The sequence below is a fragment of the Ictalurus punctatus genome, unplaced genomic scaffold (assembly GCF_001660625.3).
Source record: "Ictalurus punctatus breed USDA103 unplaced genomic scaffold, Coco_2.0 Super-Scaffold_100, whole genome shotgun sequence".
In the NCBI taxonomy this organism is placed as follows: Eukaryota; Metazoa; Chordata; class Actinopteri; order Siluriformes; family Ictaluridae; genus Ictalurus; species Ictalurus punctatus.
The window spans coordinates 1,458,912-1,481,275 of NW_026521086.1; the positions used below are offsets into that span (position 1 = coordinate 1,458,912).

The following is a 22,364-nucleotide window of genomic DNA, read 5'->3' on the forward strand; positions in this document are numbered from 1 at the left end:
AGATTTGGGCTACTGTACACAGACACAGCTCATCGGCGTTATTACTGTGCATTGTCTAGTTTTCACCTAAGGACAATACACGGCTCTTCTGCACTGTTCATCATCATCTATAAAAAACAAATAACATTATGTAATATACATAGCAGTATATTTATCATAATAAAGTTCACTCATTAATAACGAATAATAAACATTTCTATATGTTGATAGAAATATAAAGCATTTATATATATATATATATATATATATATATATATATATATATATATATATATATATATATATATATATATATATATATATATATATATATATATATATATGTGTGTGTGTGTGTGTGTGTGTGTCCCCTTCTCTTATCTAAATATTCAAACAGCCCAAGAAATAAAATTAGCTGTTTTCTGAGACGATGAAGTGACTCTTAAAAGAGCCTTTGTGTATATTAGACGGAGTTGTCGTTTAAGTGCATTCTCCGCGAATACGGCAGGCCAGCTGAATATCCTTGAGAGAGATGGAGAAATGTGAAAAGCTAGCACTGTGGCTACGTGTTTCGCAACCATGAGCTGTATTTCAACGCTTTTTGGCCACAGCATGCTGCCTCACAAACGTCCCAATTCATGCCCCCCTTTTCCACAGTCGTTGTGTATATCCAGGTAAGGATAAAAGTTACATTTCCATCCATCCATCGTCTATACCACATAATCCTTCTCAGGGTCATGGGTAAAAGTTAAATTTTCCAAAGAAATTTAACTCGCTGAGATGGGCAGTCCATAGGTAGTCGGTACCTAGCCGACCAAGGATTGGATTGCATTGCGACGGCTCAACTATGGAATTGTCCCGTTCTGTGAGACCTTTGGGCCGTCTTGCCGCATCGTCCCCCTTCAGTTTATATGACGGCACAGCTCATACCTCAAGACTTGAATAAAATCTATTTGAGAAACAGTCATCTAGTCTAGAAGCAGCGGGCCTTGGACGAGGTGGCCGAGAGGTTAAGGCGATGGACTGCTAATCCGTTGTGCTCTGCACACGTGGGTTCGAATCCCATCCTCGTCGCAAATTTGTTACTTTGCCTCCTCTTTCCAGCAATATCTGGCTTTGTGCAGTCTGTCTCACACCTACAAGGCCTACAAATGGGAAGCTTTGTACAGGTCCCTGAGCTAGCACTAGAGAGGGTGGAGAAATGTGAAAAGCTAGCACTCTGGCTACGTGTTTCGCAACTGTGAACTGTATTTCAATGCTTTTTTGGCCACAGCTGCTGTAAGGCTCTGGCGTCTCTGGAGGTTCGTCAACGCAGAACGCATTCCGCAGTGCAGACGACAGTGGCAAAGAACCTGCACCGAAACCTCTTTTTTGCTCCACACACCGGGATGTAATTTCATATGCGTGAGCTATGTCAGCAAGAGGTTAAGGTGATGAACTGCCAATCCGCTGTGCACAGCCCATGTGGGTTTGGACCCCATTTTTCTCGTAAAGACCTTGCTTAAGCGCATTCTGTAAAGGAAGCGTGCATGGTGCAGACATTGTTGGCGTCTGCATGAGCAGTTAGTCTGAAGGGGAAATTAGGGTCAGGTGTTTTCAATCAACGGGATGACAATCAGGTGTGAGTGAGCACCCTGTCTTATTTGAAGAACAGGGATATATCAAAGTCTGATCTTCTCAACACATGTTTGTGGAAGTGTATCATGGTATGAAAAAAGGAAATTTGTGAGGATCTCAGAAAAAGAGTTGTTGATGCTCATCAGGCTGGAAAAGTTAAAAAAAAAAAAAAAAAAACCATCTCTAAAGTGTTTGGACTCCACCAATCCACAGTCAGACAGATTGTGTTCAAATGAAGGAAATTCACGAGCATGGTTACCCTCCCTATGGAGTTGGTCTAGTTTGGGCAGAAATGATAAGGCTTGTAATGTTCTTTTGGTGAAGGCTTAACTTTCAAAACTCACTTCTGTGTTGGCCAGGAATTGAACCCGGGCCTCCCGCGTGGCAGGCGAGAATTCTACCACTGAACCACCAATGCTTAGTTTAAATAACTAAAGACTTCGCAGAGTGTGCTGTTCAGGTAAGTATTGTGCTGTTCAGCAATTTGGTTTCAGATTTGAAAAGGAGAATCCTAAGTCTCTTCCTTATTTCAGCAGCAGTCACACACTATATTTCCAGATACTGTATAATATTATAATATCTCCTCTCTGCTCAACACGCATGTAATACAGTCTACATACCGTAGAGCAGTGTTTTTCAACCACTGTGCCGTGGCACACTAGTGTGTCGTGAGAGATCGTCAGGCGTGCCTTGAGAAATTGTCCAATTTCACTTAGTCTTAAAATTCTTATTTATTCATTATTATCTGCAAATAATAAGCCATGGTTGAGTGTCTGTGCTGTAATATAGTGACTGGCAGAGTAATGTAATATTCATCTAGGTGGCAGTAGGTAATTGCCTCCTACCTTCTTAGAGACAAGAGAATTAGTGACGCATGCGACAGGTCGTGGTGGCACTGATGGAGAAGTTTTTAAAAAGGAAACATGCAAACTCCGAACTGGGCCCTGGACAAGACTGTGACCCAGGTGAAGGGCCTAGTATGAGTGGTGGTAAAAAGAAAGCAAAGACAGTGAGCTCGAGGCAATACAGCGAAAGTTATCTTTCGTTAGGATTTACTTTCACCAGCGATGAGATGACCCCGACTCCATTATGCTTGGTGTGTGGCGAGAAGCTGTCCAATAGCGCCATGGTGCCAAGCAACCTTAAACGCTATCTCCAAGTGAAACACCCGTCGCTTCAAAACAAGCCGATGGACTATTTTGTTTGCCTGCGTGAAAACACCGAAACAGGCAACATTAATGAGAAAAACCACAAAGGTAAATTAGAAAGCCCTCAAAGCTAGTTGCTGAACTTGTAGCTAAATGAAAAAAGTCCCACACTGTGGCAGAGACGTTAATACTACCTGCCTGCAAAGACACTGTCAACGAGATGCTCGGCCCTGACGCAGTTAAAGACATATCTAAACTCCCGCTCTCAGATAACACAATCGCCAGACGTACTGATGACATGTTTCAAGACATCGAAAGCCATGTTTTGGAAAAGATACGCATCAGTAGGAAATTCTCAGCTCATGGCCAATGTGCGTTTTGTGGATGGAGATGCCATTAGAGAAAAAGTTCTATTTTGTAAGGCACTGCCAGAAAAAAAACAGGAGAGGAAATTTTTTGGGTCACATCAGAATATCTTGACCAGGGAGGACTTAAGTGGGAAAATTGCACAAGTGTTTGCACTGATGGAGCTGCAGCCATGGTCGGGCACACCTAAGGCTTCGTTAGCAGAGTGAAGGAAAGAAACAAAGATCTTATTGTTACACACTGTTTTCTGCACCGTGACACCTTCGTTGCAAAGACTTTACCAGCAGAACTAGTTCCTGTGGTGGATGATGTTGTGCACATAGGGAACTTTGTAAAGACACGACCTTTGAAAAGTCGTATATTTGCATCTTTGTGTGAGGAAATGTGAGCGAAGCATAAAGCCTTATTGCTCCATACGGAGGTCCGATGGTTGTAGCATGACAAGTTGCTGGCCCGTGTGTATGAGCTGCGGGAGGAACTTAAAGTGTTTCTGACAAACAAGAGGTCTAATTACTCAAATCTGTTTGCAAGTGATGAGTGGTGTGCAAAGCTGGCATACCTGGCAGATATATTTCATCATCTGAATGAACCGAACACACGGATGCAAGGCCGAAATGAGAACCTGCTTACAAGCATGGATAAAATAAATGGATTCCATTTAAAGGTGCACCTCTGGCAACAACATGTGCAAAGTGCCAACCTTGAGATCTTCCCACTCACAGTGGAACGGCAAGATCACCCTGCTGCACTGTGCGAGGTAATAGGTAAACATCTGAAAACTCTTGAGGAGAAGTTGTCATTTTATTTCTCTTCAGCCTCCACTGAATGCCTTGACTGCTATTGGAAAGGACATAACTTTACAGGAGCAGGAGGAACTAACTGAACTGAAACAAGATCGTGGTTTAAAGCTAAGATTTGCTGAACTTCCTTTGGACAGTCTTTGGTTGACTGCTGCCAAGGAGTTCCCCATTCTGGCCAACAAAGTTTTGACATTGCTCCAATTTTCCACAACATATGTGTGTGAGCTGAGCTTTTCAAGCCTAACTGCTATAAAAACTAAAAACAGAGAGAGACTGAAAGCCGTTGAAGAAGAGCTTCGTGTATGCCTTTCTTCAATTCCTGCCAGGATATCGGCTTTGTGTTCATCTAAACAGGCCCTGGTTTCACACTGAGTGAGTATAAATAAATTGAGAAACTATATTGTAATTATATATACTGTATTAGGCTACAGAGTGTCATTCTGTAACATTTTTGGTTGGTGGTGTGCCGCAAGATTTTTCCAATGTAAAAAATGTGCCATGGCTCAAAAAAGATTGAAAAACACTGCGTTACACTACACAATTTAAGAAGCTATACTTACTTCTGCTTCCATTTTAACACTTTTCAGTTTTGGAGCAACAATAACAGCAACAACAACAACAACAAAAAAGTGTTGGAACAAAATAAAGCTTATTTTCCATTCCAGGTTGCAGTATTCTCGGGTGCAATGCAACACTGTTCCACACACAAATAACTCTTTTGAATGGTTAAATGACTAAAATCAGAAAGCGCCACCAGCATATCTGACAAAGATGACTCATGAACCGATTCTTTAATCACTAGCTGAAAACGACGTTTTGAATTTACACAAACGTCAAATAACAAATACAACATTCTACTTTCTCATGAATATGGTATAGTGCATTGCTTAATCAGCAGTTTTTCTTAGAAAGACAAGATATTTAAATCGAATGAATTTAATGAAATCACACATCAAGCTGTCTTTTCTAACAGAACATTAAATTTAGCATTAGCTCCCAGTTCCAGAAAGTTCTAGCCAGACATTCAGGGGGAAAGAATCAGAACAAAATGTAAAATAAAAAAAGTAGTGAAAGATGAAAGTGAAGGAATATACAAGGGGTTTGTATCTTAGTTGTTGAGTAATTAAAAACAAAAAAAAAAGCTGTGAGAATCAGCGTTTGTCACAACGATGCCAAACGCTCTGCGTCTCCCGACTATTTCTTTGGGATTGTTCACAAACTGAGAAATCAAGGTTCTTCAGTCATGTTTCCCCCACAATCAAGCTTTGGAGTTGACTCCATTTTCACAATGACTATAGAGTCGACTCCAAAGCTTGATTCCTTTGAATCGACTCTATTCCCATTACCTGGTATCTACGAATTGACACCAGGTATTAGGAATCGCCCTGTTAATCATGATAATGATCCTATGTACTTAATATTGCGGGTTGTTCCCCTAACCTTTAATTCGAGATTTGTGCTGAATTGATTCTTGGAACAGACTCATTCAGTGTTGCAATCAATTTCAGAATATTAGCAAGGGTTTGAATCGTTATCATTTCCCCTGCTTCCATTTGTAGGAAGCTGCCTTAATCACGATGAACCCAGGCTACGCAGGCAGGACCGAGCTCCGGGACAACCTGGAGGCCGCTTCAGATCCGTCTCCATGATTGTGCCCGACCACGCCGTCATCGCAGAGGTGTGCTCGGGTGCCGTCATTCATTACATTATGTAATGAACGCAATACCGGATGTATTCTAGCGTATTACAGAACCGTTTCACGTTGTCTTTTTTGCTGTAGGTGGACTTGTGAGCTGAGGGCTTCAAGTCCAGTGAGACTCTGGCGAAGAAGATGATTCAGCTGTATAAGCTGTGCAGCAAGCAGCTTTCCCGGCAGGACCACTACGACTTCAGCATGAGAGTCGTCAACTCTGTTATCGTCATGGCCGGGTATGTCCGTCTACGAACAGGGTGAACATATTAGATTAGATTAGATTCATCCATTGTTTTTTCTAAATTGTTAATTAAAACTATCTATAAATGTAACAGATGTCTTGCTGGAATAAATCGAGAATGTGTGTGTGTATGTGTGTGTGTGTGTGTGTGTGTGTGTGTGTGTGTTCCAGGTCTCTGATGCGAGAGGACCCACACCTGAGTGAGAACGTGGTGTTGATTAGAGCGCTACGATACTCCAACCTGCACAAGTTACTCAAGGATGACGCAGAACTTAAAATAAAATAAATTGATAAATAGTAAAGAACGCCAAAGCTTACATATGGAGTATCAAAGGTGTTGGCTCAAATTTAGCCTATTACCCAAAAACACTTAAAATTCAACTTAGAAGCCAATACTCACATCTACCTCTGAGCCCAGTGGGAGATAGAAAAAAACACCAGTTGTGAGTGAGAAGAAGCAAGGGTCCAGCTTTATTGGTTCCATTCCACCACACGAGATCCACACCGATGAGAATTCTCAGAAGTGATCTGATACCCTGAGCTTAAGCTCCAGTATTTATATTGTATTTACCCAGTAAATAACCCATATGTTTCAAGAAGACTATATCACTACCAATAGGGTTAAAAAAGAGCTCATCTAGCTTACTATTATGTTCAAGAAAAGGGCTATTCCACTTGCACATAGAATCAAAACCAGGGGTTTTCAAATTACACATAGAATCAAAACCAGGGGATTTCTAATAACCCAGAAAATCAAAACCAAGGGATTTCTGATAACCCAGAAAATCAAAACCAAGGGATTCTACTAACCCAGAGAATCAAAACCAAGGGATTTGAATAACCCGTAAAATCAAAAGTGGAGAGACAAAACATTATCATTATCACAGGATCACTGGAATCAGGCACTAGGAGGAAATTCCAGGACAAATTAGGAAATACAATTAACTGACATTTGCAAATTCTTTGCAACTAAAAAGCTGTAATTATATACTATATAACTTTTTTTTAAAGCATTTGAAGTATATAACATTAGCACCTTGTAATGTTATACCAGATGAAAAGTAAAGAATCCTGGAACATCTGAACATCCATAATCTGAAAATCTTGAACCTAGTGTCAATCGAGTCAATCCAATCTTTGTGCGTTTAGCGGTATTCAGTCGGACCTCTTTCCTGGTGTGGGCGTCCCCGTGCATGACTACGGCGTGCTTCAGTCGAACATCGAGGCAGCTCTATGCGCTGCAACCCTTCTCCAGCATGACCGCCAAGGTGATCCAGCTGTACGAGACCATGCTGGTGCACCAGGGCGTCTCGCTGGTGGGCCCTACAAGAGGCGGTTAGACCACGGCGTACCGTGCCCTCGCTGACGCACTGCGCACGCTCCACGAGACAGAGGGCTGCGAGGTGAATCCCTTCTACAAGCCCATCGAGACCGACGTGGTCAACCCGCAGTCAGTGAGCATGGACGAGCTGTATGGTGAAGACGACCCTCTCACACTGGAGTGGAGTGCCATCAAACTGTCCCTCGGCAGTGACATCGTCGACACGCACAAGTGGGTGGTGAGTGACGTACCTGTGGACGTGCCTGTGGATTGAGAAAATTACCGCCGTGTTGGACAACAACAAGACGCTCTGTCTGGCTAACGGTGAAAGGATCAAGCTCACACCTTCTACACACATGTTATTCGAGGTGTTACCCATCAGACACAGGTAGCACCGGTCCTAAAAACCATCACAAACAAGCACAAGCATGTCATTTCCAAGAAGATTTTTTTTTTTTACATTAAACGCGTTCCTGATGGAAAGGTCACACACAAACGTATCTTTAAGACTTCACTCTTTCACACAGCTATAACGAGCGATAAACGCATTCGAAGCATGTTATAAAGCCTCCGTAATGCATTACGCATAGTATTTAAATAAATATTATTATAATAACATGCACTGCACTACATTATGCATTATGAATTCTTAACATATTGTTAACATGTCTTTACTGTGAGCGGGATGATGACCAGACGGAGGCAGGCTCCCGGGTACTCATATCCGTAGACGTACTGATACAGGGCCATTCTGGCCACGCACTTATCCAGATCCACGTCCCAGTATTAGCACAGCTGCTTCTGCCACTCAAAGTTACTGCTCGAGTCCACCTACGTGAACACATACAAAATGACATGTGATATATATACGGTCTCACTGTATACGAATTGGGCATTCTCGCTGACGATATAGCGTGGATAGTTTATAATGAGTGCGTTCATACTGTATAAACCTGGGAACTGATTTGCATATGCACTGCTGTCAGAGCTGCAGTTATTTTTAAAAGATTTATTAACAGCTTCTGACCAATCAGATCTGACCACACCCATGATTCCCTTCGCTCTGAAGAGAAGGCGTGTAGCCGTCTGTACCCTTTCATTGACGAGCTCGGTGACGATGTCTCTGGTGTGGACATCCACAGTAATGAGAGCTGTGATGATGCTCTGATGTATTTTGGGTAAGTTACCCAAGAGTGGCCAACACATTCAGCCTCTGTATAAACACACACACACACACACACACACAGAGTAATACCCGTACATTACCACATATTACACCATACACCATTATGTCATGTAATCAGAGAAGGAAATCTGTACTACAGTTCCCAGCAGCCACTGCATCACAGTCACATGACCATCTGCACCTGGATCACATTCCTGGTAAGCACTTGTGTATTTAGCCACAGTTTTCACTGCACTCTTTGTCTCACGTTTGTCTTTCTTTACCTTTGTCCCTGGTGCTGTGTTTTTCTCTTTGGTTTATGTTTAGTCTTTGCCACAGTGATTTGCCCCAATGTCAGTGTCTTTTGTATTTTGTTTAGTTCTTTATTAAACTTGAAAAATCTGCACTTGCATCCGTCTCAACCTCCATATCGTGACACAAAAATATAAATATAATATAATATTATATATAAAATGTGTGTGGGGGTATATATTAATAGAGAGAAAGGCATTTCTTCTCAGGGGGGAGGGGAGTAATCAATAGGAAGAAGGATCTGAGAGGGAACATGGACAAAATTAATGGAACTTTTTCCTGGTTCGGCCCTAAATTTGGGCCAGATTAAATTTCATCTGTACAAGTTGGACAATAGGGATGGGGAACATAGATCCAGTACCCTTAAACCCAATTAGAACTTCTATTCCAACCATTAAAACCATTTTTTATCTTGAAATCTAGGGGCTTACCCAAACAATAAACTCTAATCACCTCATTTTTAACCAATAAAACTCCCTTTTCCAATGTTGAAACTCAGGGGCCAACCCTAACCCTGAACTTAACATCAGAAACAAATAATATGTTCTCTAAACTGATCCTCCAACCCCCAATAGTTAACCTCACCTAAAACGTCTTACATTTAGACAGATTTTTTAAAAAGTCTTTAATTTATTTATTCATTTTCATATGGTTCATTTACATGTGATTCATTTTCATGAGATTCATATTCAAGTAATACATTTTCATGTGATTCATTTACGTTGATTCATTTACATGTGATTCATTTTAATGAGATTCATGAAAATTCATTTTTTTTAAAGTGGCAGAATTCGTTTTTAACACAATATATAGATTAAAAATATATATATAATTTCTTTTCCGTTTTTTTTTTATACAACTGATATTTTCTCAGAGAATGTTAAATACATATAGAGGAATATATGCAGAATGAAGGACAAGGTTTTGTGCCTGTGCCACCTCCCACACCAATGAGTGTTGGGTTGAGTCATCGCCTAACCTAACCCTGCCTGAGCCTTTTTATTAAAGGTGTTTAATTTAGTTTGATGTGGTTTAGTTTGTTAGAATGTGAATTTATCCGTTATATGTAGGCTAGCTAACTGCATAGTTAACTAACGTTAGTCAGCTGACAAGAAAAATATCAGACTTTTTCCTCATTCCCTGCCTGTCCAAACCTTGCCTCCTCTACATCAGATGCCCACGATGTTGAGACCAACTCGACCAGTGAAAGTTCTCAAATGACATTTGAGTCATCCCAGCCCGTTTCAATCGGTGTGCAATCTTTTACAGATGATGACAGCCAAGCGCAGCGAGTTGAGTCTTCTCCCGTCTCTGCAGCTCTCGTCCCGACAAGACAGTTTAAATCAGCTTGGCTACAAGAGTTCGACTGGTTACGTTATGACAAAGGGAAAATGTACTGCACCTTTTGTGCTAAAGCAGGACAAGATATTGCTGGTAAAACAGAGTTCATTACCAGTTCGAGTCATTTTAAAAAAGAAACCGTGAAGAAGCATGCAGACAGTACAAAACATGAGAACGCCAGGGATTGTGTCATTGCTAGGTCTGCCCCTGGACTGATGTAAGATATATTCTTGCCTCTTGCCCATTCATCCTGGATAAACTCTGGATCCTCCTCGACCCTGAGCAGGATGAAGTGGTTACTGATGATAAATAAATGAGCAAAGTTGACAAACTGCATCTGATTTTTACTTGTATCTACTCTATGGGTCAATATCGTACACTCATATAATTGTCAGATTATTAGAAATCCATGGCTTCAATATTTGAAGGGGAAAATATTGTTAATATAAAATGATTTCTAATTCCTTTAATGCAAATAGGTTGAGTACAAAGCCACCTACTAAGCCACTGCAGTGGAACTGCATGATAGAAGTAACAACTTCATTCATGTCATGTTCTGTGAAGAGATTACTACACACCTTTGTAAGATATATTCAGTTTCTTGTCTATTTCTGACATGGAACAGCCTTCATTTCTCAAAACAACAATAGACTGATGAGTTTCTGAAGAAAGCTGTTTCTTTCTGGCCATTTTGTGACTGTAATCAAACCCACAAATGCTGATGCTCCAGGTTCTCAAGTAGCCCAAAGAAGACCAGTTGTATGGCTTTCTTAAACAGCACAACGGTTTTCAGCTTTGCTAACATCATTGCACAAGGGTTTTCTAATGATGAATGAACTTTTTAACATGATAATGTCAGATTAGCAAACACAATGTGCCACAGGAACACAGGAGTTGCTGGTTGGTGAAAATGGGCCTTTCCATGCCTACGTAGATATTCCCTTAAAAATCCAGCTATAATAATGACTGTATTTCTGATCAATGTTATTTTAAAAATTGTGATTTTCATTCAAAAGCAAGGCAATTTCTGAGTGACTCCAAACTTTTGAACTGAGTGTTGCTAAAGTCATAAAGTTAATAGTAATTCTCTCATGGTGGTGTTCTAGTTATAATATCAGTACAAGCCACTGTATAAGGTGTGCTACTGTAACAAAAGAGGCAGAACATTAGTTTGGTTTGGAAATTACCAGAAGGTTTGATCATTCTAGACAGCATGGCTCAGGTTAATTGTCAGTCATAAAATAGAATAAGTGGAGAGGAAAAGTAAAAGGATATAATGGCTGCATGCTTAAATGATGCACTGATGGATTTTCTGTGCATTACAGTGCGTGTTTTTATGAAACATTGTAAGAAGCAGTGGAATAAGGTGAACTGAGAAATATAGAACATTACTTAATATGCAGAGTTTTATTTATTTTATGAATTCATGCTGGTTTTGTTTAATAATTTATTTTACTTTTTTTTATTTTATGGTATGCTGGTATGGCAAGAAATAAATTATAAATGCTACTTACCTTTTAATGATGTTTTCTAATTGTGTGTCTCTGTGTGTGTGTGTGTGTGTGTGTGTGTGTGTGTGTGTGTGTGTGTGTGTGTGTGTTTTAACATAATCTGTTTACAGTGAATTCTATAAAAGATTGGGTATGAATGTGGATTTAAAAATAAACAGCTTTAATCTCTATGGTTACATGAACACAGTACACTAAGTAAAAATCTCTGCATATGGGTGGACCAAAAATGAGGAGATGGGGCAGGCTCAAAAATCAGTTCTTTATTTTCCTTCTTTATTTATGTCTCTTTTCAGGAATTTTATTTCACTATGCAAGTATCTAGACACGTGGGTCTCCTGTGTCTGTCCTCTCTCTCCCCCTTTTATCCTGCTCATTGAAACATAGAACACCTGTTACAAAATCCTGCACAGGTGTAGATCCTTACCACTCACCTTTCCCCGGCTCTGCCCTCCATTAACAAACTGGTGTTCAACCAAACCCCGCCTCCACAAATAAGTAGTAGGCAACTTCTATATTTCCCAGTCTACCTCATTTCCCTGCTTATTATGATGTTTCATAAAAACACTATTTAATACACATAAAATCCATCAGTCCATCATTTAACCACCAACCCATCATTTAACCATAGGTGTGAGGTGTTTCATGCATCTCTTCCTGTAAATCCCTTCACTTTTCCTTTCTTCACTTACTGTATTTCCAGTCTTTCCCAATTAACCTGAACCATGTTGTCTAGAATTACCAACCCATGTCTGAAAATGATTCAACTATAAACATATGTACATGACAGATTATTAATTACATACACTTTGTTAGTGTTTAGTGGTATTGCCTGTTCATTGATTGAACTTGGGGTAGCCTTCCACAAGCTTCTCATGATTTGCTGTAATTTGTGCTCATTCCTCCAGACAGAACTGTTTTGAGGGCCTCATTGCTCAGACATGCTTTTTCACTTCAGTCCACAAATTTTCTTTGGGAATCAGGTCAGGGTGTTTCTGATGGCCACTCGAGTAGATTTACTTTGTTGTCTTTAAGCCATTTTGTTACAACTTTGGAGGTATGCTTAGGAACATTGCCTTGATTTACATTTTATTTTTTCCCAATAACCTGTGTTCAATTTCCCTTACTCGCCCTACTAGGCCAAAACCAGTGTGCACTTGCAGCATGAGGAGACGAGTGTGTAGTAGGGTGTTGTTTTTTTAAACTACTATATTTTCTATAGTTGCTAGTTTTCTATAGATCTAAAATGACCTTTAATACAGAGGAGGTGGACTATGGGGAGGTGCAATACCAGTACCCTGATACTACCATAACATAGAGGTTCTCTTTTTTTTTGGTGTACAGACAATGCTAATGTTTCCTCTTCGTTACTTGACAAAGTTATTATTTTAGCTGTCGAACACAGTATATTGGAGTTGGAATGAAAGAATGAATATGGATATTATTTTATTTCCACTCCAATATACTGTGGTAAAAATATATATTTTTAAAAACAATAACTTTGCCAATTTCCAAATATTTATGAACCTGACTGTATCTGCTGGGTCTGCAAAAATAATGTAATTAATAAAATAAAAATAAAATAAAAAAACAGCGTGAATGGTCATTGTGCATGTTTTTTCTAGTCCAGCCAACTTTTCTGATTTTTATGGAATTAATGAATGAATTTTTATTATTAATATTTTCATGTTTTTTTCATACATCTTGCAATGTGCTTTTGGACACATTATTAATGGAACCTGGAGCCACTGGGTGTTTCGGGTCTTTAATCCTAAGACTCCCTGGACCTGGCCTATGTCCAAATTGCTGATCACCCTCCAGAGCCTTCTTGAAGCTCTCTCAGCAGCCTCTGTGGTGTTCCTGATAGTTCTTTTCATTTGTTGTCCTGTGATGTTAAGATGCTTTAAGGTGTGGTAGAGAGACAGGCTGGAAAAGCCTCTCCAGCACACCACCACCACCACAACCACAACCACAACCACAACAACAACAACAACAACAACAACAACAACAAGAACAAGAAGAAGAAGAAGAAGAAGAAGAAGCAGCTCTCCCCATGCTTCGGGAGTTTCCTTCCGGTGATGTGGTTTCCTCCCCAATTCAAAGACGTGTTGTAGGATGATTGGCATTTCCAAATGATCCGTAGTGTGTGAATGTGTGTGTGCAATTGTACCCTGCAACAGGTTGGCACCCTATCCAGGGCTGTGCCCCAAGTCCCCTGGGATAGGCTCCACACTCCCCCACGACCCTGTGTAGGATACGCGGTACAGAAAATGGATGGATGGATGTCCCAAATCAATGGCACTGCTACAGCAAAATCATAGAACTTTGGGGTAATTAAACTTATGGCAGAAAATTCTACTGAGCTTCGTGCCACTGCAACATTTTTTTTTTTTTAATCTTATGGCTCAATACTAAACCTACCAAAAATTTCTCACTCCCATTTTCTGTCTGCCAGATCATTTAATAAATAAGCTAAAAATCTACAACAGAAACAGAAAGCAAAGTTAAAACCAATAATTTATTTTCAAAGGTTATATAAACATCTCAAAATATACTGTACCTCTGTTAAACATTTCACAATAATCAGTAGGAATAAGTGGAACTAAATCTTATACAAACTGTACATGAACATGGTCAGAAAGATTCCAACAGGAATTTGAAATGTGAACCTTCGATTAAAATTGGAGTACGTGAGTGAGGGGTGCGCTGCTGTTAAGGTATAAAGTTAGCATGTTTCCATAAACTCCATGCCTGACTAGCACCCCAGCCTCGGTGCACTTTGTCGATGCAGCCACCTGTTTCTCACACTGAGTGACGAACTGTTTGTAGAGGTAAAGGCCTTTCCAACTTTCAATGACATGGTGCTGCTGCACTCTGCTGCCTTTAACTACACCAGTCATGGTATCCTGGGGAATGATCATCACACTTCCCGGAAGCTCCATGATGGATACGTGCCTGCATGTACTCGTGGGAAAGAATGTTGAGTAAGGTGTTTACTGTGGAGAACACATTACAGAACATGTTTTAAAACACATTTTGGATGTCAGCTTTAGATCTCATTACTCTGAAATTCCATGAAATGCAAAGTAGCAAGATTCAATATCAGTCCCTACAGGATTTCCAGTTTTTTTCTGATTTTTGCAGCCATAAATGCGTGATCTCAAAATGTGCGATGCAACTTGTGGAGTTTATTGTACTTTTTTGTGGAAACCTACTTGAATTGATGAAATTTGTAAGTGCATGACATAGTTTTGCACGGTCTTTTGCAGTGATGTTTGTTGGGAATCAGAATCAGATTTATTGTCAAGGACGGTGGGTTTACATGTACAAGGAATTTGTCTTGGTGTACTGGTGCTTAACAATAACAGTACATACAAGAAGTAATATAATATTAATAAGAGTGAGTTAGGAAGTTATGTTTTGGAAGTTTTAGGAAAATAAAAATAAAGACATTAACTGTACATTAGTACAGTATGTGTTGAACACAGCAGTCTGAGTTGTGTGTTCATGTAACGCATATGAAACAACAATGTGGGGTTGTTCGTTAATGTGATGTGTAAATGTTCATGGAGGCGGATAAGAGACCATGGTGGGTCTTCAGTGTTGTTAATGAAGTCAGTTGTCGATGGGAAGAAACTGTTTTTGTGGCGTGGGTTTTTGAACTTGATGGACTGCAGCCTATTGCCAGAGGGGAGTGCCTGGAAAAGTTTGTGTCCAGCGTGAGAGGGGTCAGCCATAATCGTAACTGCCCGCTTCATTGTCCTGGAAGTGCACAGATAATGAAGGGGTGGCAGATTGCAGCCAATGACCTTCTCAGCAGAGCGAATGACATGCTGCAGTCTGTCCTTGTCCTTTTTCAGTGGCAGCAGTGTACTAGATGGTGATTGAGGAGGTGAGTATGGACTCACCATACTGATGATGGAGGTGTAGAAGTGCACCATAATTGTCTTTGGTAGGTTGAACTTCAGTTGCCACAAGAAGTACACTCTGATTTTTTTAATGAGAGACCTGATGTTCAGCTCCCACTTGAGGTCCTGGGCGATGATAGTTCCCAGGAAGCGGAAGGAGTGCACAGTATCGACTGGGGAGTCACACAGGATGATGGGGGCAGGTGGGGCTGGGTTGTTCTTGTTTAAAACGTTTAAAATTTAGAGGTATGCATATTGTCTTTCAGTCGTTCCATGACACACTGTTAGTAACTCAGGTTAGTACTTTATACTAAAACAGCCGCAGAGATAACAGCTAAGCGAATAAATAAGGCCAAACGCGTTCACCTACCCACCTACAGTCGGGTGTGAAGTCTACAAGTTGCTCAGTGCTGCGTTTTCTCTCCACTTCTGTAGTTCTCCGTCATTAAATGCGGTTCAGAGACGGCTTCCATTACACCAATCACCAGTCCTCAGTGAGTAACCCGCTCGCCAAGTACAACCTGCTACCTTTAACAGACCGACGCGGTTAGCCACGCCCATGGACGCCAGGTATATTATCAGGTAGGATAATATGATTTGGTTGGAATATGATTGGTTGCGTGGTGGGTGGAGCCACGAGAGAGCGCTCTACATAGAGTTTAAATCTATTACTTCATCCCCAGTGAAATCCTCTTATACAGAGACTAAGGGTCCATAGAGTAGGATTCAGTCATTATCTACATCATTTAATTCACTTGAGTGACACCTGTTTATAATAGTTTCACATAAATCACAAATATTATAGCTTAAAAATGAAACTCATACAATTTTTAAAAAAATAAAATATATATTTTTTAAATGTATAAAATAAAACTTGTGTCCTATGTGGTGGTGTAGTGGCTAGCACAAGGACAGATTTAGTGATTTGTCGAATCCTAGACAAAATATAGGGATGGGGCCCACATTTCAGTGTTTTAACATCAATATTTAAAATTTCAGCTTATGTTATTTAGCATTAACAACAATAATCAGACATGTACAGGGCCAAAAAGTGGCCCTGGACTTTCTGGCCCAGAGCGGACCACCACACCCAGTCCAATACACCACTCATGAAGTAAGCATTCTGATGGCATTTTTAGAAAAAACATAATTAATTAGCAAAAAGTAAAAATAAAACTTTCTTAACTATAAGATTATGCAGCATTTTGGGGGCCCTTGCTAGCTCGGGGCCTAAGGCAATTGCTGCCCCTTCACTTGTCCATTTGCTATTACTATATTAATATTTACGAGGGGCATCTACACACAAATTGTGTTTTTGCTTTGTGCAGGATAATAAAATACATCAAAAAGGCACTCGGGATAAACATTGTGTACATGGACTTTTTAATAATGCTGTAAAATGATTAGCAAAAGGAGACTTCATAATCTTGCTTACAAATCAGAATATATAACTTCAAATAATAATAAACACAGGAAGACATTTCTGTAACCCATCATTCACAACAGCCTTTAAATCTGTTTGCTTGTTCATCTGTAATAGAAAAAAAATATATACATGCATACAAAAATAAATTTCCAGCCCAGCTACACATTTGAGGTTTCATGCTAACTGCAATTCTATCTGCTTTTTATAGTTATAGGTGTGGGTCACATTTCTTCTGTCATATTCTGCAGAGAACATAATAAAGCACACCCTTCTTCTTTTTTCCCCTGGTTTCACAGACAAGGCCCAAGCCTAGTCTCAGACTAAAATGTATGTCTGAGCTGTTTTAACTGAAAGCTACTTGCACGGACGGATCTTAAAACACGTCAGTGCCATTGTTTTATCTCAGGATGTGCACCAGAAATATATTTTTCTAAGATACGTTTATAAAAGCTACTGAAATGTCCTAATTGATCGAAGATCTAATCCTGGCTTAATGTAAACCCTGTCTGTGTAACCGGGCCTTTATCTTCTAGTGAAGGAGAAGAACATTCATTGAGCCTGTAATAAACTTTGAAACAATGTTTAAATAGTAAAAAATTAAGGACACTAATGTAGTAACTGCTGAAAGCATCACGGTGAATATAGTCACAAACAAGGTCAAATATTTCACAAGACCTTGAGCGGGGATAGTTGTGACTTTCACAATATAACATCCTCTACACAACACCAGCAACGATGAACTAAACCTGTTCTGAGACCAGGAGCTATGCTGAAAGAAGTGAGAGCAGCACCTTGCACAGGAAGAATCTTTCCTCCCACTTGTCTGATACACAGAGGCCACAGACTCTAATAAACAAAGTAATAACATGTTTTAATGTAAAATCACTGAACACAGGATTAAATGTCAAATTCAAATGCTGCTGTTCATTCCTGATTCATGTAGTAAATATTCCTGAAGGAACAGGACCATTATACAGAGTCACCACAAGCTGGACCACGAACAGAACAGAAAAGCAGCAGATGTACATGATACTAAACTCGAACTTAAAACTAAAAGTGTTCCTATCTAAAACTATTTCCTCTCTCTGAAGTGAACCTGACGGAATAAAGCCACGACTCAGAGCTCTTACTGTTGTGCAGTGTGTTAGCGAGATCTGTGTGGTTCATGTTCTTCAGGACGTGCAGTGTGATCTTCAGCGCTCTGTCTCTGACATTGTGCAGATCCTCCTCATCCTCCACCTCCCTCTCAGTGCATGCTGGGTAATCTGGACTCAGGAGCTTCCTAAACCTCTTCAGCTCATTCTTTATCAGAGTGATGACTTTGTGTTCCAGCTCCTGGTTAGAAACACACAGGAACACATCTAAATATTATAATGTTACACACTGAGAGATGCTTTTATTTTATGAAAAGAATAAAAGTCTTTTTCTATTACCACAGTTACAGCTTAAATTATGTCTGATTACCCATAATGCTGCTGCACATCAATAAATCAGTAAATTGTCATGATCTTAAATAAAAAAAACCTGCAACCTGCTCACACACAAGTTACACACATTAAAAAGACACACACCTTGAATATGGAGTCCAGCTGATTTCTGCTGAGGTTTGATGTCTTCTGTTGTGGTCTGTGAAGAAATAAAACACATGATGTGATATAGACTATATGTATTCATAGCTGCACAACACACACTAATACATACAGAGACAGATATATAACACTATCCTCTTAACACAATACACTGATTTCAGGATTTCTCACTGACACTAACATGTTTATGAATAAAATAGTGATCTAGTCATTAATGTCCCAGGTGTAAATGTTGTTGTGTAGCACCACAGACCCTCCAGCTCAGGGACTGCAGGCTGAACTGAACTCTTAAAGCAGTTTTCCTCACTGCCAGTCCGAGAGCTGCAGCACTGCACAGTTTAGTGTTTTACTGCTTCAACACCTGATAAAGATCATGAAGGGCTTCAGAATGAGACCAGTGAGTTTGATCAGGTGGAACACTGCTGTAAAACACCTCACTGTTCTGACCTCACATCAGGAGAATTGGCTCTGTCTCTGAAGTCAAATGGATGATCCATTGACGCGTCACTCTTCATGGACACACAGCTGGGTTCTGGTGAGTCTGATCTCTTTCCCTCCATCATTCTAGAATTAAACAGAAATATCAGCAATAATTAATACTCTGCTGTCTCAGCACTGTTACACAATGTGTTCATCATTAAACACCAATAATTCCATCTTTTTAATTCAGCTCCAGTCTGCACACTTATTCAAACAGGAGACAGGCCTCATACCTCAGGAATTACACTGATGTCAGGAGTCCCAGTCACAGATAACTGACTCAGCTGGGTCTTAAAGCCTGTAGAGTTCACTGACTCAAAGCTACACTGCTCTTAACCTCCACATTACACAGTCCTTTTTACTCTTCTCTCAGTGAATGATTTCTCTAAACTGTACTTATATCAGATCAGTGATATATTCACTGCTATTAAACACCTTAAACCAAAGTCTAGTTCCTCTGTTAACTAGTGAGTGTTTAGAGATACAGATCTGTTCCATGAGACGGTGTGTGTTTATTGCTGGTGAATGGAAAAGTAACTCACCTCTCATCTCTCTTTAAGTCCTGTTCTCCAGACACACTCATGTTGGAGGTCATGTCTCCTTCTCCAGATTACAGCAGGACACACGTTTACTTCACTCCAACATCGGTGTGTTAAATCAAACCCTGTATCAGCACAGAGTTCACTTACAGGAAATAGTCACGGTATCAAGTCATAAAACAACCTGTGTACATTCAAACTTCAGTACAAACCCACAAAACTCTTCTGCATCTAGTGTACATATAGTGTGTTTATATATTATAGCTTTAGATGTAGATACTCACTGTGTTTTTACTCCTGAAATGGTGTATTAAATGAAGATTCTGACTTTCACGTTCACTGTCTACCTGTTTATTCTGCAGAGGGGGAGGGGTACTGAGATAGGGTAATAGACATGGATCAGACAGCTTTCTGATCCATGGAGCTGAGGCCTGCAAATACTGAAAGTAAAAGCCTGAAAACGCTGCAAATACGGAGAACAGAATTAAAAGTCTGGTAAAAGAGATCTGGTAACAAAAGCATTTCAACAAATACTTGAATGGTTACATAAAAAAATAAAGTATATTATCTTCATTAAGTACTTTCCATATACGAATAAGATGTACTTAACATAATGATTAATAGTATAGCAAATGATAATAGTTTGAGGTCCCTCAAAAAGATATTTTAGACTCTGCTCCTAGGTAACTTCATGTGTTCCCTACGTGGCCTCATCTATTTCACTCGAGAATATCCACAAATAGGGAAGAAGATTACAAAAATAAAGGTAATGTATACAATAATTGTCGTGAACGGGTTTAAAAAAGGGGAGAGAGAGTAATAGTAATCATGTAATATTTCTTGGCTAACTACCACAAACTTGGAACCGAATACCCCTTCAAGGAAACTGCCGTTCCTGAGTTTGGACACACGAGGGCAGTCAAGCTCCATCCAGCACAACGCCGCCTGAAACAGAAGGTAGGTTTGGGCTATTTTACACTGACGCAGCTCATCAGAGTTATTACTGTGCATTGTCTAGTTTTCACGTATCGAGTTCAATACACGGAGCTTCTGAACTGTTTAACAGCATCATCATTATGATTTAATTTTTAAAGAACGCACCCTCTTCTCTAGACATGGAAATGTTTTTTTTTTTTTTTTAAGTTTACATTGTCACACAGCAGCTGTACACATATCTGGATATATTATTTCAATGTCCATTCTTAAACACAGATGAACAAACAAAGAAACTAACCACATGAAAAGGTTAGATAGACCAATGATTAAATACTACTCCGTTCAAATGAATACAGACGCCTGCTCAGATACCACAACGTTTAAAAACCTCGACATTCGCGGCGTCATAAAGGGAACAACCGTCAAGCATACCATGAGGAAACTTATAGAACTCTGAACGTGACGTCATAACAGATCTTATGGCTCACTCCTCCGATTTGACTATATATGTCTGTGCGCGCGCGCCGGGAGACTGACCTAGACACAGTATAAGGACAGCACACAAACACATTTAAAACATATTAACACATTAACATTATATCATGTACATAGCAGTATAGTTATTATAATAAAGTACACAAATTTACTGCTAATAGTAACATTATTAATGTCTTTCTAATCTTATTAGTCATTTCATTCTCATCACTGCTCCTACATAACTTCATGTGTTCCCTAGGTGGCCTCGTCTATTTCACTCGAGAATATCCACAAATAGGGAAGAACATTACAGAGATAAAGGCTTAAAATTGCTTGAATGATAAAAAGTCAATAAATACGAAATCACTAAATAACTTTAAAGGGTTTATTTTCTATAGAACATGAATACAATCCTTTCACTCAAAATAGGACTCCCCGCTGCAGACCCTCCTCCAACGTTTTCAAAAAAGCTCCTAGCGTCATATCTAGCGACTTTTTAGACAAACCTTAGCTACTTTCTGTAGAAGAGAATGGCCAGTACTGCCCGGTGAGTGTGAGGTCCTGCTTTCCCCCGGAGACACGCCTCTCTCTGCGGCTACTCTGTTCAGTGAGGGGCAGAGAGGAGCAGCACATTCATTCACTTCTAACCATAACCTTCCTGTCAGCTCGAACCAGTCTGTCCATTCTCCTCTGTCCTCTCTCATCAACAAGGTGTTTGTTTTTCTCCACCATTCTGTGTAAACTCAAGAGATTGCTGTCTGTGAAAATCCCAGATCAGCCTCTAAAATTCTCAAACCAGCTCGTCTGGCACCAACATTCATACCATCATCACTGAGATCACTGAGATTCTGATGTTTGGTGTGAATATTAACTGAAGCTTACTGAAATACTTACCTGTATCTGCATGATTTTATGCATTGCGCAGCTGCCACATGAATTAGTTAAGTTCTTTTTCAAACACATCCTGCAAAAGCAAATAAGATCGGCACTCCAGCTGCTTTGAGTAGCCTAATGCAAAATGTATTAAAAATACTATTTTTCCTAAAACAGATCATTAAGAACTCCAAAACACCTGAAATTGGATTCAAGGCACTGTATACAGTGTTACCACCACTGAAATCACCATTTAATTACACATGCTTCAACAGTTAAAATATATAATAAATAAATAAATACATTATTATTATTATTATTATTATTATTATTATTATTATTATTATTGATATAATAATAATAATAATAACAACAACAACAACAACAACAATAATGATAATAATAATAATAATAATAATAATAATAATAATAATAATAATAATAATAATAATAATAATGATAATAATAATATGTGTAATTTATGTAATTTATATAGCTCCTTACTCATAACCAGTGTCGCTTTACAATTACAATGTTTCAACAAAACATGGAACATGCTGTAGACTAGATTTGAGAAAAAATGTGATTTATAGTTTACAAAGAAATATTAAATTTCCCATCAAAACATGATTTCACTGATTATGC

General features: G+C 39.4%; 1 protein-coding gene, 1 long non-coding RNA gene and 2 other non-coding genes across 7 annotated transcripts in view; 2 read left to right on the forward strand and 2 right to left on the reverse strand.

Annotated features, from left to right (window-relative positions):
• LOC108261406 (NACHT, LRR and PYD domains-containing protein 12) overlaps positions 1-22,364 on the reverse strand; it is a 263,191-nt gene that overhangs the window by 87,199 nt on the left and 153,628 nt on the right. The window contains exons 1-3 of one of the 4 annotated variants that reach the window (XM_053678353.1): positions 19,718-19,817; positions 19,437-19,558; positions 18,862-18,978 (exon numbers count right to left, since the gene is read on the reverse strand). The exons of the other annotated variants lie outside the window; for them this stretch is intronic. Coding sequence (XP_053534328.1) covers positions 18,862-18,978; positions 19,437-19,489 — 170 coding nt within the window. The 5' untranslated portion in view covers positions 19,490-19,558; positions 19,718-19,817. Of the gene's footprint in view, positions 1-18,861; positions 18,979-19,436; positions 19,559-19,717; positions 19,818-22,364 lie in introns of those variants that run through there. 4 annotated transcript variants of the gene reach the window in all.
• trnas-gcu (transfer RNA serine (anticodon GCU)) lies at positions 972-1,053 on the forward strand. Its single transcript has one exon. It is a non-coding gene; the product is annotated as a tRNA-Ser (tRNA).
• Positions 1,944-2,014, reverse strand: trnag-gcc (transfer RNA glycine (anticodon GCC)). The gene has a single exon. It is a non-coding gene; the product is annotated as a tRNA-Gly (tRNA).
• Positions 5,438-8,740, forward strand: LOC128629709 (uncharacterized). The gene is made up of 3 exons (XR_008394089.1): positions 5,438-5,588; positions 5,691-5,839; positions 6,016-8,740. It is a non-coding gene; the product is annotated as an uncharacterized LOC128629709 (long non-coding RNA).